We start from the raw sequence: 18940 nt of genomic DNA, 5'->3' as shown, positions 1-18940 counted from the left end.
TATTTAAATGAACCCTTTGTTTATTAATTTAGCATTAGTGCCTATAAATATGGAAAGCATGAAACTATTACACAGATTAGACATTTGAAAAATGCAACTCAGCATACCACCAGTGATCATTCCAACAAACAGCATAGGGTTGAGTGAATTTTTTTCGTCGTTCATGTTTTTGAGCCAGTAAAGTTTGTTTGTTATTCTTAGTATTAATTGAATTAGAAGATAAATCTTGCTGTGTGCTACAATATCTGCAATGTTTTGCCAAATTTCAAAGGAATAGGTACTTCCTTTAAAAGATAAGATACACATTGTTTCTTTTTTTTGTTAAGTAAACTTCTTTGAGAGGAAGTGTAACTGAATAGTATTTACAAAGCTCAGATGATAACTAGCTGCAGTTTTCAATGTCACATGGAGGATTAGTGGCATTAAAGTGTGTGACTATTCTTCCTATGTACTGCTTGTTTTTCCTCCTCTCTTTAGTGTTCTTTTGTGGGCAGTGAAAGAAAAGAAGGATAATTTTTGCAATGTTGTCATTGTGGTAGATCGCCCTTCTCCAAACTAGTTCCCTTCAAATGGCAGAATTCCTTGTCTTTGGCCATTTTGGCTGGAAATTCTATTGTGTGTTCAGAGAGGACCGGATTGGAGCAGGCCATATCACGTCTATAGGCTTTACAGAGCTATTGTGAAAGACTGTATCATTTAAACCTCCTTTTCCAATACAAACCTCACTTGCTCCAGAACAATACATTTATTCAGTGCTTTGACATGCTATATTGCTTAAGTGTCGCATAATCAAACATTTCAATGCTGTGTTTTCAGTCACACCTTTGGATGTAGTGAAAATCCGATTGCAGGCTCAGAGAACCCCATTCTCGAAAGGTAAGTAATCACTCCTTGATTGCAGAAGGAAAAGTTTTATGTTATTGTGGGAGTATTCTAACCTACCAAGAGTCGCTCAAGTTCAAGCAGACATATAGTACATCGCAAGCCATTTATAGCAATGTAGAGCTTAGGTTGTATTATATATTTATATGATCTTTCAGTCCATCAGAAGTGCTATGCAGAATCAGATGACTATCCTACCCAGTCCAATGTTCTTTTCGTATGGATATCAGCAAACACATTTGGAAAAGTCATAAGCAGATACATCAGTGGAGTAGCAAACTCTCAGCAACTGCCATGACTACAGTAATAATAATTGGTTGCTTTCTTCTCTGTAAATTTGATTACAAGTTGATTACTGAAGCAAATGATTTAATTATCATTTTGTTCTTTTAACAAAATTCTGTCCCTATTCTCTTGCTTGGAAAAGCTTTCTGTGAGCCCTTTCTTGTTACGCTAACTTTTTAATGTGGCGCTGCATCTAGATTCTAAAATTATACTGTGCAAGAGAACTGTACTAACTGGGTTTTTTTTGTGGGGGAGTGGGTGATTTGAAGACTAATTTTTAGGAAAAGCACAGCCAGTGCATAGATGGAGCTAGCTTGGGGACAAAGCATATTTTTATTGCAAGGGATCATGCTGAGTTATATAGTTATTATTTATCTCCAGTTTATAGTTTTATCCAGGACTCGGAAAAATGGTTTAAACCTTTTTTAATGCAAAGACATAAGGTTTTCTTGCAAATATCTTTCTTTAGAGAGGTGTCCTTCATTTGCAGGAAGATTTATATAGGTTTTCAGTTCTTTTTAATCAAGCATGGGTCAACATTTTCACACTCATCCCCATAAACCACAGTATTTAGATGTGTTTAAAACAAAGAAACACATTTGGGTGGAATCGTCAGCATCTGTATTTATTTATTTATTTTGCTTTCCTACCCACCCACCCCGGAAAAAAAAGGAGAAATACCTAATGTTACACATTTCATAGTGGTTTTTCATTCCTCCTGCTGTAGCTGAAGCTCCAGAAGAGCAATCACTCTAGGCAACTGTTTCTCCTTCCTAATCCCGATTGTCATTAAGTGTGTCCATGTTGTTTCTTTCAGTGTTGTCAGTACAGTCTATGCCCTGGAGCATTCACCAGCCCAAATGTGAGTATTTCAGGTGCTTTCCCATCTAAGGTGCCATGATCACCTCTCCAATTCTTTTCCTGTTCTCACTCCCAAAGGAGTGTTGTAGGTCTGTGATGGAAAAGCACAGCACACTTGCTAGAGGTAGCATGCAGAGCCCTTTGTGGGCATGTGCGCCATCGTCAGCTGCTCTTTTGGGTTCTGGTGCACACATGTGCACAGCAGCCAACTGTTCTGCTGGGTTCCGGTGTGCACCTATGTGGCAGCCAACTGGTCTTTGCGCAAAGACTAGTTGGCTGGTATGCATGAGCATGCCAGAACCCAGCTGGCCAGATATCAGCTGGCTGGTGTGCTAGACCAGTTATCCAACGCACCATGCACACAATAGAATTCAGAAGAGCAATGGCTGCTGCACACATACACACCAACCAGCTCCTCTCTTCCGGGGTTCAGTGCTCTGGTATGTGTATGTGCATGTGCTCCAGTTTCGGCATTCAGTGCCGAAAAGGTCAGCCATCACTATTGTAGGTTCTTAGTCCTTTCCCTCCTTCCTCGCTTATGTAAGAGAAAATGTCCGTGTCCTTTATTCCTTGAGAAATTTAGCATTCATTGGTCTGCACTGGAAAGTAAACGACAATGCAGTTTTACTGATTTTGTTGCCTCCCAATGTTTAGGACTACAAGTCCAATAATCACTGAAATAATTAACTGTGATACCTTGATGTTTGATAATAGAAAAGTATTGGGTTGGGGAAACCGCTGCAGCCTATTGGCTGGATTGAAAATCAAGACATTCTTGATATGAATCCTTGTTCTAGTGAAAATTTATAAGTGGTCCGAGGTGACTTATCCTAATAGACTTGGATCCCAAAATTATTATTATTATTATTATTATTATTATTATTATTATTAATTTATTTATTAATAAATAATAATTTATTTATAATAATGGAATATTTTATTATTCCATGATTTTAGAGGCAAAGATAATAGTATCCTATTAAATTGAATTATTCTAAGGAACTCTTGAGATGTTTATATAGTACCTACCAACATACACGCATGGATCAATCATTAATTTATTGTTAAATTAGTAAAATAATGGGAGGAAACCACGTTTCCAAATTTAGTTTAGCCATTTTTATCCAGCCTTCAACTAGAAAAAGCTCCAAATGGTATATTATAAATGATCCTCAAATTTGGTTAGTAACTGTTTGAGCTTGCAACAGCAGCAAAAAAAGTGAATTATTACTGTTTTTTACTCGCCTGCTGCATGATCCTTATGAACATGATCAAAATTCAGATGCTTGACAGTGTCCTGCCAAGGCAGAGGTCATGCGATCACCTTTTGTGATTGGACAGCAAAGTCAATGGAGAAGCTAAATTCACTTAACAACTATGTTGCTAACTTAATAACAATTTTTCACTAAAGAATTATGGCAAGAAATCTTGGAAAATGTGGCAAAAATCATAGTCTTGCTTATCAATGGAAATTTTGGGCTGGATTATTATTGTAAATGCAGGACTTCTCATATATTATTATTATTATATGAGCTGTGGTTGCATAGTGGTTAGAATGCAGTTTTGCAGTCTGACTCTGCCCACTGTCAGGAGTTCAATCCTGATTGGCTCAGGGTTGACCCAGCCATCCATCTTTCTGAGATGATAAAATGAGCATTCAGATTTTTGTGGGCAATATGCTGACACTCTGTAAACTGCTTAGAGAGTGCCGTAAAGCACACTGAAGCAGTATATAAGTCTAATGATCATTGCTATTGTTATCAAAAATAAAACTGAAGAAAATAATGAGGGAAAAGTAAACTTGAGTGGAAGTTCTGAATGAGAAAGCTCAGTGTGTGGTGATTGATCAGATCATAAAAGTTTGTGGAGAGATTGCAAGTTTTATCTCAGCAATGGCATAACAGTAGCAGCCATAGTGTCAATTAGAGCTCTAACTGTGCAATGAAAGGTTGCTGACTACTTTGCCTCTCTCTTAAAATCTCATCAAAATCAGCTATTATAAGTTAATATATGTAGCATGGGAGTACAGTGTTCCCTCGATTTTCTCAGGTTCGAACTTCACGAAACGTCTATACCACGGTTTTTCAAAAATATTAATTAAAAAATACTTCGTGGTTCCCCCCCCCCATACCACGATTTTTCCTGCCCGATGACATCACATGTCATTGCCAAACTTTTGTCTGCCTTTAAAAAAACATTTTTTAAAATAAACTTTAGTAAATAAACATGGTGAGTAATAATCTAAATGGTTGCTAAGGGAATGGGAAATTGTAATTTAGGGATTTAAAGTGTTAAGGGAAGGCTTGGGATATTGTTCATAGCCAAAAATAGTGTATTTACTTCCACATCTTTACTTCGCGGAAATTCGACTTTTGCGGGCGGTCTCGGAACGCATTCCCCGCGAAAATAGAGGGAACACTGTACAACTTTTTGGTTTGCCTTGGTCACATTGAGAGGAAAGGAATGGTTCTGGATCCCATACAAAATACATACTGTAGCTAATGTATATAAATCACACAACAATGTTAGAAGTTTATGATCTTGTGGAACCACATTACTAGCTGTCCGGGCCTCCACGTGGCCCACGGCTATAGATTAGACATGCCTGATCCCTAAGGAATGAAAGTGGCAGAGAAGAGTCGTCCAACACACAAAACCATTTCCGGTATAGCCCCTTAGATGGCAGGAAGAGGAATAACTTATTTGAAAATTTTCATTAAATGAAAATCTCAGTTAGGTTCCCTATTGCATGAAAAGGTTTTACTTTGATCCCTCACTTTTCTACTTCAGTTCTTAATTTAAGAAGAAGTATTTTTTCAGCCTTGAACCAGATTGTGTATGATTCTGCTGTTACGATATAAGAGATGAATTTAAAATGTCTAGAAGCAATCTATCCATTTAGTTGGCAGAGGAGAGAATATTAAAAACGTATGCTTCAGCCCTATTATTCTTCAGCCTCCCATAGGTAACCTCTTCCCTGTAGTAGTTTAAGAGTTGATCAGCTTATTTTACTAGCTGTAATCTAGGCAGTAGAATCTACGTAGATTCTCTAATCCTACATAGGCTAGGACTTTTTAATTTCTAAGGCATCATACACTTTCAAAGAAAGTCTTCCCTTATCCATTTTTTCTGTAGAAGATTTGTGGCTTCTTCTTTTCCCTGATGCAATCTGTTAATGTGACAGGTGTGGTTGGACCACTATGTAGTTTGCATACAGTACCTTCCTGCAAATTTGCATTCTCTGATTAAAAACAGTTATGCCAAATATCTTCCCAAATGTTAGATTTTGCTCAGACAAATCTTGTTCCATGATCTGAGATTTTAGAGGCCTAACTTTCACTTTCTTCTTTAATATTTATTGCCAATATAGGAAAGGAAAACATAGAAATATTTACATTTTATTTTGTAATCAGGTGAGCTAGAATGCTTTAACAGAATGCTTGCACAGATGGAACTAAAAATCAGGTAGCACAAAATGCATTCATTAGTGCATGTAGCGATAATGGGTAATTATTTCTTCCCTTTTCCATCTTCAACCAATGAAGTTCACAGGCGTTTAACCCAACTTATGCATATTTCCCTCCTCATTTTTCTTTCAATAAATCATTATTTTCTCATTAACATAATTTATATCCAATCTGGGTTCTTAATTTTTTAAAAAAAATCTGTGGTTTGGCTTGCTTGGTATGTTGTTACTTTCAGGGAATTGTTGATTTTTCAAGGGAATACTATCCAGTGCAGGGGTTGCCAATTCCTTTTCCACAGACTGGTACTATTCTGTGGCTTGTAAGGAACTAGACCACATTGCGGAAGGTAAGTGGCGGGCAGGTGGGCAAAACTGAAATCATCCGCCTCCTGGTGTGTGGAAAAATTGTTTTCCACAAAACTGGTCCTTGGTTCTAAAAAGATTGGGGACCACTGGTCTAGAAGATATCATCCTACATGGGTGCTGCTTTCTTTTAATAAAAATAGCCTCTTAAACATGAGTTGGGATTTGTTTTGGGACCTCTTAAATCTGTTGTGGAAATTCTACATTCTTTCAGATGGGCTATACAAGATATTTGTGTTGCACACTATTAAACACAAATAGCATTTAAAAAGTAAATGACTTCATGATCCTGATAGTTAAGAAATATATACTGATAAATTTGGTGAAGAAACAAAGATTAATATCTCAATTAAGAGAACTACAGTGTTCCCTCGATTTTCGCGGGTTCAAACTTCGCAAATAGCCTATACCACGGTTTTTCAAAAAATATTAATTAAAAAATACTTCGTGGTTTTTTTTGCTATACCACGGTTTTTCCCATCCAATGACATCATATGTCATCTCCAAACATATAATTTTTTGCAAATAAATAACAAAAGAAATAATTATTGTTAATAAATATGTTTATAAATATCAGGATCACTAAGTGTCTTATTCAATGGTGAGTACCAGTAATAATGGTGAGTAAATGGTTGTTAAGGGAATGGGAAATGGTAATTTAGGGGTTTAAAGTGTTAAAGGATGGCTTGTGATACTGTCCATAGCCAAAAATTGTGTATTTACTTCCACATCTCTACTTCGCGGAAATTCGACTTTCGCGGGCAGTCTCGGAACGCATCCCCCGTGGAAATCGAGGGAACACTGTATATCACTTTTTGTATCAATATGGCGACTCACAATTCAAAGGAATTTTTTAAGGGAACTCAGTGCTGGAATTTCATGCTTGTGGATAATGCAGACATGGAATAAGCTGGGCACTCACTGATTTAGTCTATAATCAGCTTAAACTAATGTCTAAGAACAACTGGCAACAACATTAGAACTGTGAAGCAATAAAGGGGGGCACTTCATAAATAATCCTTCCTGCCCTGCTTCAAATAAAATAAATTCTTCTATCTTTGAATAAGAAGAGTTGTGTATCCTGCAGATATAAGCCTACCTTTCTTAAGAGTCGCCATCATGATATTACTTATAAATCAAGATGCGAGTTCTATTCATCTGGCCAAAGTGGAAATAAAAATTACGTTTGGTCATCCGATCACAACATGTAAGCAGGCTCTCGTTTTTGGAGATTTGAGCTTTTATTGCTGTTAGGTCTCTTTCCTTGTCACTGGTAACAGTGACTGTCTATATCTGTGCTGGTGGAAGATTTTTATTCAAAGGTGATTTTAAAAAATGCTAGGTTATAATATGGTAATCTTGAGAATATGATATACCGTATTTTTCAGAGTATAAGACATGCCTTTCTCCCCTAAAAGAGGCTGAAAATTTGGGTGCGTCGTATACTCTGAATGTAGCTTTTTTCAAAGCTTTTTTTTCCAGCTCTAACAAGGTGCTAATGATTTTCCTGGCTTGCATTCCTTTTCACTACTATTCCCTCCAAAGAATGTTTTTTCTAGCCCTAAATCTTTGCAGCTTTTTCATTGCTCTCCAAAGAAGGTTTTTTCCAACCCAAAGTCTTTGCAGGCTTTTTTTCATTGCTACTTGCTCTAAATAAGGTTTTTTAAAGTCTTATCCAGGGGATAAAATAATGTGCTGAAGCTGACCAGACTAAGAACGCTAGCCAGACGAATATCTGTTTGGCAGATTTTCCCTCCCTATTTTCCTTCCCCAAAACTAAGATGTCTTATATTCTAAAAAGTATATTACTTGAGACCAATGCTGTAGCCATAGCTGATCTAGTTTTGAACCTAGTCATTCTATGTAAGTCCCAATCCTTCATTTAGAGAAGAAGCGATGCATGTTGTTGAAGCCCTAATTTCATCCAAAATCTCCCTTGCTATCTTTTTCTTCCTTCTGTAGGCTGCATGCTGGCAAGCTTTTTCCTGCATCTGTGAAGGCTAAATCACGAAACTGCACTGGGCGCTTGAGTTCTCTGCTTTACATGGCTAGCATGGGGAGCATATGAAAACAGGGCAGCTCTGTGTTTGAGCAACATAGAATATTGAGAAATGTAAACATTGAGGAAACTGTGCTTTGGGGAGGCAAAAGTATTTAGAAACAGATTACAGTGATACCTTGTCTTACAAACTTAATTGGTTCCGGGACGATGTTCTTAAGATGAAAAGTTTGTAAGCTGAAAAAATGTTTCCCATAGGAATCAATGGAAAAGCGATTAATGCGTGCAAGCCCAAAATTCACCCCTTTTGACAGCCGAAGCACCCGTTTTTACGCTGCAGGGATTCCCCTGAGGCTCCCCTCCATGGGAAACCCCACCTCCGGACTTCTGTGTTTTTGTGATGCTGCAGGGGAATCCCAGCATGGGAATCCCAACATCGCAAAAATGAGCGCTTTGCTGGCAACGGAAGTCCGGAGGTGGGGTTTCCCAGAAAAGGGAGCATCAGTGAAATTGCAGCATCGCAAAAACACCGAAGTCCTTGAAACCTCACCTCCGGACCTCTGTGTTTTTGCGATGCTGTGATTTCACTGAGGCTCCCCTTGCTGGGAAACCCCACCTCCGGACTTCTGTTGCCAGCGAAGCACCTGTTTTTGTGATGCTGGGATTCCCCTGCAGCATCACAAAAACACAGAAGTCTGGAGGTGGGGTTTCCCATGGAGGGGAGCCTCTGGAGGGGGGGGCATCCCAGCGGCGGCAGTGGGTTTGTCAGGTGAAAATAGTTTGTAAGAAGAGGCAAAAAAATCTTAAACCCCGGGTTTGTATCTCGAAAAGTTCGTATGATGAGGCGTTTGTAAGACGAGGTATCACTATACTTGGAAGTAGCAAATTGGTGAACTATGTGTTAAATTCCCTACGTCTGAGAACCTTTGCTTTTTTCTTCCTCGCTGCAACAGGGAAATGCTTCCTTTACTGCAATGGCCTCATGGACCATCTCTATGTTTGTCAGAATGGAAACAGCTGCACAGCCTGGTATAAGGCTCCCACTCACTTCACTGGCACTCTGGTAAGGCCCCACATGAGAAAGGGCAGAGCCCTCTGTCAGCTAAGGAGATCAAGTAGACTGTGTTTTCCGCTTGAGTTAAGCAAATTACTTAAGCTTCCTGTGTTGCCAGTGCCCTTTAAAGGTAAAAACTGGCAGAAGTAATATTTTTATCTCCTTTCAGCACAGGAAGGGTGGACCCCTGTTCACTTATGGGCTGCAAGGTTAGTGGATAGAGTTACTCCCACTGAAATGTGGAGCTATCGGTCTTACTGCCTTAAAAAAAACATACAGTATTAGATTATGCTTATATTATTTGTTATTTATTTTATTAGATACTGTTATTGGCTGATGTTAATGGTTGTGTGTTATTTTTAAAATCATCATATGCCAGAAAACTATGGAAATAAATAAATATACAGGAATAACCAAAAGTATGGAGCTTTAACAGCTTAAACTAGCTATCCACAACCACCAGATGCATTTTCCTATCTAATCAGCATGGGCAAAGTTTGGGCTGCCGGGGAGTTCCAGAAGTTGTAGCATTTCATGCCTGTTAAAATACAACATGTAACATAAAGCATCCAAATCCTCTAAAAAGAAAGCGTTTATTGCTAAGACCTGGAAACAAGGGGCTTAATAAGGGACTACGTCAATTTATCTTTTTGCATTTGCTGAATTAAGGTTGCTCACATTCTCCTAAAGAGATGGTATGCCATTGGCAAGATAGTCTAGCCTATTTGAGAAACACGCAGTTGGGGAAAATGTGGCTCCATAAAGCAGAGGACTGGCCTCTTCAGTTTTTATTATTATTTATGTATTTGTTTAAAGTTATTGACTGCCCAGCTCTAATGGACTCTGGGTAGTAGTGTACAGCTGTAAAATATAGAATCAGACAGTCCTGACTAAAATAAGCTGATAAGTAACAAAATCAGAAAAACAAAATGATCGAAAGTAGAACTACCTGATGTAGGAAATAGTCCTTCTGGTGCCCCATAGAAAGCTGTACAAAAGCCATGATTGCCACCTCTTATTTAAGCAGGAAAGTTATGAATCCAGAAGGATCTCAAGACTGCACATCAAGTGTGTCTGGAGAAATGCAGCCCCCATCCAGCATTATAGATGGTAAAAGCTCAGATAGAAAAAAGCCACAACTCAAAACTGTTCAATCTTGTAAGGTTCAGTTGAAGTTTGTTGCTCCTATCTAGATTCCCACAGCCTCCAGATTCCCAGGAAGGATATCAACAGCTCCACTTAGCTCACCAGGGGTGCAAATGTATAACTGGGTATCATCAGCATACTGATGGTACCTTTGCCCCATGGTGAAGGATGATCTCACTCAGTAGCTTTATGTAGATGTTAAATAGGACCGGACTGAGCATCAAGTCCTGAAGAACATCACAGAATGGGATTTGAGAATTGGGCCTCTCATTCCTAATCAACACTGATTGAAACTAGCTGTGGAGGAAGGAAGGGAACCAGTACAACATTGTGCTGCTTACTTCCAATCCTCAAAGCTGATCCAGAAAGATATCATGGTCATTAATATGAAAAGCTTCGGGGGGGGGGGGGGAAGAAAAAAAGAATAGATGTTCTCTGCTACCCTGCTTCTACCAGAATACATCCATATGCTGTATTGGTGGTGTTTCTGTCCCATATATTTATTTTATTAATTAATTAACTGGATTTGTATGCCGCCCCTCTCCGAGGACTCGGGGCGGCTCACAATGTATCAGAAACAATATAACAAATACGATCAATTTCCGGTCACAATACAAAGTGTTGGTTATGACCTATAAAGCCCTTCATGGCATCGAACCAGAATATCTCCGGGACTGCCTTCTGCCGCACGAATCCCAGCGACCTGTTAGGTCCCACAGAGTTGGTCTTCTCCGGCTCCCGTCGACTAAACAATATCATTTGGCGGGACCCAGGAGAAGAGCCTTCTCTGTGGCGGCCCCGACCCTCTGGAACCAGCTCCCCCCGGAGATCAGAACTGCCCGCACCCTCCTTGCCTTTCGTAAAGTTCTTAAGACCCATCTCTGCCGTCAGGCATGGGGAAACTGAGACACCTCCCCCGGGCCTATACAGTTTATACATGGTATGTTTGTGTGTATGCTTGCTTTTAATAATGGGGTTTTTAGTGTTTTTTAAATTATTAGATTTGTTCTTACATTGTCTTTGTTATTGTTGTAAGCCGCCCCGAGTCTACGGAGAGGGGCGGCATACAAATCTAATAAATAAATAAAATAAATAAAACATCTAAAAATCCAATTAATGTTGCTAAAAATACTTTTAAAAGATCTAATATGATTTAGAAAACATTCATCAACAAAACATAATACACTCGTCGGTCCGGGGACTAGGATCTAATGGCCTGATGGCATAAATAGGTCTTTAAGCTTTTACAGAAGGCAAGGAGGGTGGGGGCAGTGCGAATCTCCGGGGGGAGTTGATTCCAGAGGGCGGGGGCCCCCACGGAGAAGGCTCTTCCCCTCAGCCCCGCCAAATGACATTGTCTGGTTGACGGGACCTGGAGAAGGCCGACTCTGTGGGACCTGACCGGACGCTGGGATTCATATGAGTCTAAATACTCATAGAAAGGATCCAGGTGATCCATTTCATCTCATCAATAACGTTCCCTAAAAAGAATATGTCAGCTAAGCTCACAACATAGGACTCTGTCCAATTCCTCAGATCCAAATAGAAATGGAAAACAAGTAGATTCTGGAGATGGTGGTATCTTCCAGAAAGGCACGTATCTCCCTTGCATTATTATTTATTGCTACTTCTTTCTTCCTGAAAAAAATTCTCAGAATTTTTAAAATATATATATTAAATAATTCTGATGAAATTTTTACCACAGAGGAGAACATGAAAAAATAATTAGACCGGCATTAAAGAAGAATGCTTTTCTCTAGCCATTCACTCACCTGCATGAAATTTTTGATTACTGAAAATGTTCTACAGCTTTGTGTTTAGCAAAATTTGAGTGGACAAACTATGCTTCAAAACACTTCGGATTTTTTCCCCCATGCTAACTTGTCTCTTCATGTATATACTTTCTTGCTCTTGTTCACTTTAGGATGCTTTTGTGAAGATAGTACGACATGAAGGTGTTCGATCCTTGTGGAGTGGCCTGCCACCTACTCTGTGAGTCTTAAAATGATTAAAATAAAAATCCAATCAACAGAAGTCGTGGGTCATAAACCACTATTATTGCTTTAAAATATTCTTATCTATTCTCCCTCCCTCCGCCCTATTACTAATTGTAAAAAATCAATTGAGTTGTTAGAATAGAAGGCTAAAATTTCCAAACCTCCACATCCAGAAGTCATAGCTCCACTCTCTTTAGATAACAGTGGAGTAACTCCAGCTCTCACCACGTATCTTCCAAGTACAGTAATACCTCGTCTTACGAACTTAATTGGTGCCGGAAGGTGGTTCGTAAGGTGAAACAATGTTTCCCATAGGAAACAATGTAAAATCAATTAATGCGTGCAAGGGGTGGGGAATCGCAAAATGGCGCTCCGCTGGGCGCCGCCGCCTGGCTGTAACCTTCTGAAACAGCCGGGTGCTTCTCGGTGGCCTCCGGAACTCGAACCCGAACTTTTGCTGAACTTCCGGGTTTGGTGTTCGGGAGAACGCCAAAAAGCCCCCCGGCTGTTTCAGAAGGTGACAGCCGGGCGGCGGCGCTACTCAGCGGCCTCCCGAACCTGAAAAGTTTGGGTTCGGGTTCAGGAGAACGCCGAGAAGCCCCCCCGGCTGTTTTAAAAGGTGACAGTTGGGCGGCGGCGCCCAGCGGAGCGCCATTTTGCAATCTGCGGTGGGTTCGTAAGCCGGAAAAAGTTCCTAACAAGAGGCAAAATATTTCCGAACCCCGGGTTTGTATCTCGAGATGTTCGTATCACGAGGGGTTCGTATCACGAGGTACCACTGTATATGTCATCTAGCATTTTCCTCTAAAGTAAGAGAGATGTTGCAACCTATACAGATAATCCTTAAGTGATGACCCTAATGGAACCTGCCCACTAAGGTCTGAAGCGGTTAAATGAACTGCTTCAAATAATGACCAGCCATCCCTGCTCTCCCCAGTGCAGTGGGACTGAAAATGAATTGCAAAAACTAAAATCCCTGCCCCCAATCTGTACTCCTTTTAAAAGCTTACCTTGACTCCAGGTGGAACAGTAGAAGAATTTTTCTGCAGCTTTTTTCTTTGAATTGGAGGGTTGGGGAGAATCCCCAGAAATTTAGCCAACTACATACTTGTGCAACAAAATGGAGGATGCTGGGTCTTTGCAAATGTTAGACATTCTGCAGTCTAGTCTTTAAGTCCCAGGTAGACTCTATCTTTACGGTTGATCTGGCAATTAAAAAAACAAATTGAAACAAAAATGAGAATAATGTACAACTTCCTGGGTTAGTAGTTTAGAGCTACAGGATTTCAGTTCTTTCCTAAGAGAGAGAGAGAGCGCTAAGAAAATGTTATCAAAAAAAGGGAAGTGATCAAATATAACCCACTTTTAAACTTAAAAACTTAAATGCAAATGTTTAAAATTGTGACCGAGGAATTACAAAGTTTCCCTGATTGAGAACAACAAAATGCTGCAGACATAGCAAAAGATGGCACTTCAGATAGGAATTTATTTGGTACAATTTTGAAAGAGAGATTACTGGGAGTTCAAATGATGGACTCATGCAGTAACTCATTGTAAATATTCAGATACTCAACAGAAAGAATGAGAAAAAATTGAAATTATATCAAGTTTACTAGCTTGGCTAGAAGCACAATAAAAAGAAACAGACTTGATTTAGCACAGTTACCAGAAACGAAACAGTCCAATCTGAATTCTGTGTAGACCATACAAGTATATATCTTTTTAGAGAAATACTGACACTTTTTTTGAAGCAAGACCAACTTTTATTGTATTCCTTTTATTTTCCATTTTTCCTGGAAATTCCAGTTTCACTCTAACACTCTGGAAAATGATGGTAGTCTCCCCTTTTCTCAACCTTGGTCTGGCAACTTCTCCAGTTCTGCCTTTGTTTCCTTCAGTCAGCTTACATTTTTCTGGAATTGAGACAGGATCTGTGCCTAGAACAAAGAGCCATGGCTTCCAGAGGAATTGCAAATTCTGAATCTGCTGTCTTAAGAGGAGATATTGAGAATATCAGAATTATTCTTATTGATGAGAGGAGATCCATTTGACCATCATCCAAAACTGTTCCTACATGGCTTCTGAGAAATCCATTCTCTTTATTCATCTGGAAAAAAATCAGGTGGCCTTAGTTTGGGGCAAACTAAAATATTCAGTTGATTGAAGCTCAAACTGTATAATACTCAAAATTTTGAATATCAGAAGTCCAGAATTAGCTTCTTCAGAAATATAAGAGGTTTTTTTTTCTCTTAATGCTGCTGGTTGAATTACAGCACTTTTTGTTCTGGAGCAAAATGTTGGAGCTTGATGTGATGAGAATAGATATTGATAATAGATCAGAAATAGTAGAGCTTCTATACGTGTGTACATTCTCTTTTCTTCAGAGTTATGGCTGTCCCTGCTACCGTGATCTATTTCACTTCTTATGATCAACTACGTGATTTGTTGCATGTTAAGATGAACAGCCAAGGACACTATATCCCACTGGTGGCTGGTGCAGTTGCCAGATGTGAGTTTCATCCATTTTTGTATATTTGCAGGAACTGTAGACTTTGCTGTTGCTTGAAAATTGCTTTAAAGCTAGGGGAGGGAAACTGCCCTTTCAAATGAGCTTAGCCATTAAGGCTGTGCAAAGGCTTTTGAAGAAGGGATTTTGTAAAGTGTATTTTGGTAGCATAAGTGAAACCTCTTAGAGGTTTTAAAGCAGCAGCATCCTTTAAAGCAGTGTTTCCCAACCAGTGTGCCGCGGAGACATGATCAGGTGTGCCGCGAAGAAGGAAGCTTAGCTTCTGGTCTCACAACTTTTTGCTGAGAGTGCGAAGAGCAAAAAGTTGTGAGACCGGAAGCTGAGCTTCCTTCTTTGCGCCTTCCAAGTTTTCCGGCAGGTGCAGCGCCCCGCCCGGCTGGAGCTTCCCTGGTGGCGGTGGCAGGTGAGCTTTGGGGCCCGGCGGGAGGGCGGCAGCAGTGGGAGGGTGGTGGCAGCAGCGGCACCGGGCAGTAGCTGCTGGACGGCGGCAGGGTGGTCGGCTGCAAGCCAGAACTCCAGGACAGAGACACCGACGGCGGCAGCTGGACATGTTGCTGTATGCTGTACATGCTGGCATTGCGTGGCTGGCACTTGCCTGCTGGCTGGGCCAGGACGGAGGCTCCAGCCCCACCCCATGCCCAGCGCAACGCCAGCATGTACGGCATCTAGCAACATGTCCAGCCATGGTTACTGCCCAATGCCGCTGCTGCGGTGTAGTGTACGAGAAAGAGAGAGGGAGAGAGAGAAAGGCAGCAAGAGAGAGAGAGAGAGAAAGCAAGAGAGAAAGAGAAAGAGGGGGGAAGGAGGGTGAGGGAAAGACATGGAGGGAGGGAAAGAGAAAGAGCAAAAAAGAGAGGAAGAAAGGGAGAAACCGAGGGATGGAGAGAGAGAGGGAAAGAAAGAGGAAGGAAGGGAGAGAAAGAGGGAGAGAGAAAGAGAGCGAAAGGGAAGAAGATATTTTTTTTGTCCAAACTCCCCCCCCGCTCAATGTTCCCCAAGATTTTGTAAATGTGAATAATGTGCCGCAGCTCAAAAAAGGTTGGGAAACACTGCTTTAAAGGAGTTACAAGATTCTTCGGAGGGTCTATAGCCCTTCAGGCATGGGTTAGTGCACAATCATTTTACTTCGCTGGCAGTACCAGCAGAACTGTTGTTTGTGCATAGATATTCATAAATGGACATCAGACTTTAATATTGACACAGATAAGATGTGGCCACTTTTAGGATTTGAGGAGAAGTGCTTTGTGAAACGTTTTGGATAGCTATAATATTCTCCCGGGCCTCTGTGGTTCTGCAACACTAAGGTCTGAAGGTTTCAAAAAAAAAATTTTAAATTTAGGACACTGATAAAAGACTAACCAAAAATACAAGTTATGAACCAGCATTCTACCATTCAAATCATTTCTGCCTGGGACTCATTAGGCCCTGAGTCTCAGTTGTTTGTCCTTATCTTCTGTGTGATGTTTACATTGGCTTATTTTACTGGGTATTATAGAAAACATTGGTGTAAGATGCAGCATACGAAACAGATGGAATATTTGAAATATCTCTGTTATGTTACATAAACAGAGACATTAGAAGCTGCTAGTTTATGATTTGCTTTATACTCAAACATGTTAATGTTTTTCCCCTAGGGGTTCTGTATTGTTACTGTCAGATTCAGCTATGTTAGAAACATAATCATAATTGCTTGCTAAAGATGTCTCACTGAATGATATCTCTAGTGAGAAATTGTGTGTGCGTATTGTTTATTCATATCAAGCATCACAATTAAAATAAGGCATATTATACAATATAAAGTGTATATATATATATATATATACATACATACCAGGGTGATCCAACAGAAAAAAACATATAACCCCTCCCTGGTACAAAGCTGAAGGGATCAGATCTGGTGGCCTAGAGGTTAATTCTTTGCCTTACAAGGCAGAGGCCCCAGGATCAAATCCCAGTAAGGGTATGGCTAGCTGATGAGGCCAGAATAAGGCCGAAATAGCGCTATCCTAGTCTCAATTTTAAAAATTCAGCAAAAACATGTGATACACACACACACACACACACACACACACACAAGTTAAATAAATCTTGCTCAGAAACTAGCAACATTAATTGCATTCTGTCACGCTTACCACGATGTCCTCAAGTGTATAATGAGTAGGACATAAAGGACAGGTATATATAAGTGTTGTTGTCTGCATGTCACCACAGTTACCACAAGGGCAGAAGCCACCAGATAGTCCCATTTGTTTTGTGTGTCTCTGGATGTTGTTATACCTGCGCACAGTCTATTCAACGGTTTCCATACTTCCCAGCTTCTGCCAGACCCAATTCTCGATTGGTTCCACCTGGTGTTAATTCTTAATAGCTTTCTATAGGTCTGTTTTTAAATTCTTCCAAGACTTCCATTGTCCTAAGCAAACCTTTCCCGGATATGAACTGTTGATAAAGTAGTTGTAGGGAATGGTTTACACCAGGGCTGTCAAACTTGTGGCCTTCGAACTGGATGCATCACACACTAGCCACATCCACACCTGATTTAGTGAAGTGGGGGGGAAGTCCCAATACCTCACATGATGCCACTGGACAACACGAGTTTGACACCCCTGGTCTACACCCCTGTTATTCACACATGTGTGTGAATAATGTATATCTTTTATATATATATATGTATATATATGTTGTGAGCTGCCCCGAGTTTTCAGAGAGGGGCGGCATACAAATCTAATTAATAATAATAATAATAATAATAATAATAATAATAATAATAATCTACAATTCTTGAAAATTTCATCTGAAATGGGTGTGAATGTCCTCTTGATATTCTCTTTAAAAATCATATTTATGTCTAAGCATAGTTTATATATTTAAAGATGGTGATAAGACTAAGTAAAATTGGATATTTCCATTAAGCGCCCCAAAGCACCAATTGCCTTTTATGGCCATAACCAACACTGTGTGCAATTAGTTCCCCCAGGTTAAACATTATTACCCACTTCACAGTCTGGCATTTAGAAAACAGTTCTGGTTTCAATGATTCTCTTACCCAATACTTGGGTAAGATTGCTGAGCAGAGGAAAGATTTAAAGCTGAATGAGATAGCTTAAAATTTGCTGATTGCCTTGGTGTTATAATGCTCAGCCTCCTAAGGGCTACATTGGTTTCTGTGCCAGTGGTTTTTATAAAAGAAACCAATCTTTCACTTTGGTATTCTAGTGGGCCCCTGGCCTGAAGCACAAGGAAGTAGCGATGGATAAAAGTTGGTTACTCATTGGCTTTTCTTCCATAGTGGGTGCAGTAACTATGATCAGTCCCTTGGAACTCATACGAACAAAAATGCAATCTCGTCAGCTGAGCTACCAGGAACTACGTGTTTGTATCCAGTCTTCAGTGGCACAAGATGGATGGAAGTCTCTTTGGAGGGGCTGGGGTCCGACAGTGTTACGGGATGTTCCTTTCTCAGGTATGGATTGAAGAAGAGGATCTGAGTCACTAGCAACAGGAAGGGTTTAAAGAGATTAGAACTGCCTTGCAAACAGCTGGTATCAGTTGAGAGGGGCATTATTTTAAAGATAAAGATCTATCAGTTTCTTAGTAGTTAGATAAGGAAGTTGTGCGATTGTTATCTTGAGCATTTAAAAAAAGAAATTTACATACTTTTAGAAATTACAGAGGAAAGGAATTACAGTGATACCTTGTCTTACAAGCTTAATTGGTTCCTGGATGAAGTTCTTAAGGTGAAAAGTTTGTAAGACGAAACAATGTTTCCCATAGGAATCAATGTAAAAGCGATTGATGTGTGCAAGCCCAAAATTCATCTCTTTTGCCAGCCGAAGCGCCCATTTTTGCGCTGCTGGGATTCCCCTGAAGCTCCCTTCCATGGGAAACCACACCTCCGGACTTTGTGTTTTTGCGATGCTGCAGGGGAATCCCAGCAGGGGAATCCCAGCAGGGGAATCCCAGCATTGCAAAAACGAGCTCTTCCCTGGCAGCGGAAGTCCGAAGGTGGGGTTTCCCAGCAAAGGGAGCATCAGTGAAATCGCAGCATCGCAAAAACACCGAAGTCCTCAAAACCCCACCTCCAGACCTCTGTGTTTTTGCGATGCTGCGATTTCATTGAGGCTCCCCTCTCTGGGAAATCCCACCTCTGGACTTCCGTTGCCAGCGAAGCGCCCGTTTTTGGGCTGCTGGGATTCCCCTGCTGGGATTCCCCTACAGCATCACAAAAACACAGAAGTCCAGAGGTGGGGTTTCCCATGGAGGGGAGCCTCAGGGAAATACCAGCAGCGCAAAAACGGGTGCTTCGCTGGCAACGGAAGTCCGGAGGCGGGGCATCCCAGCGGCGGCGGTGGGTTTGTAA

The 18940-nt window shown here is 40.4% G+C and overlaps 1 protein-coding gene across 2 annotated transcripts in view; it reads left to right on the top strand.

Annotated features, from left to right (window-relative positions):
• SLC25A39 (solute carrier family 25 member 39) overlaps positions 1-18940 on the top strand; it is a 46592-nt gene that overhangs the window by 15702 nt on the left and 11950 nt on the right. Inside the window, exons 3-8 of one of the 2 annotated variants that reach the window (XM_070729813.1) lie at positions 817-876; positions 1985-2029; positions 8810-8919; positions 11981-12048; positions 14438-14562; positions 17870-18043. In XM_070729813.1, coding sequence (XP_070585914.1) covers positions 817-876; positions 1985-2029; positions 8810-8919; positions 11981-12048; positions 14438-14562; positions 17870-18043 — 582 coding nt within the window. The remainder of the gene's footprint in view (positions 1-816; positions 877-1984; positions 2030-8809; positions 8920-11980; positions 12049-14437; positions 14563-17869; positions 18044-18940) is intronic. The other variant, XM_070729814.1, reaches the window with a different exon arrangement.

This window comes from Erythrolamprus reginae, chromosome Z (genome assembly GCF_031021105.1).
Source record: "Erythrolamprus reginae isolate rEryReg1 chromosome Z, rEryReg1.hap1, whole genome shotgun sequence".
Taxonomy (NCBI): Eukaryota; Metazoa; Chordata; class Lepidosauria; order Squamata; family Dipsadidae; genus Erythrolamprus; species Erythrolamprus reginae.
This window is presented reverse-complemented; position numbering and strand designations above follow the sequence as displayed.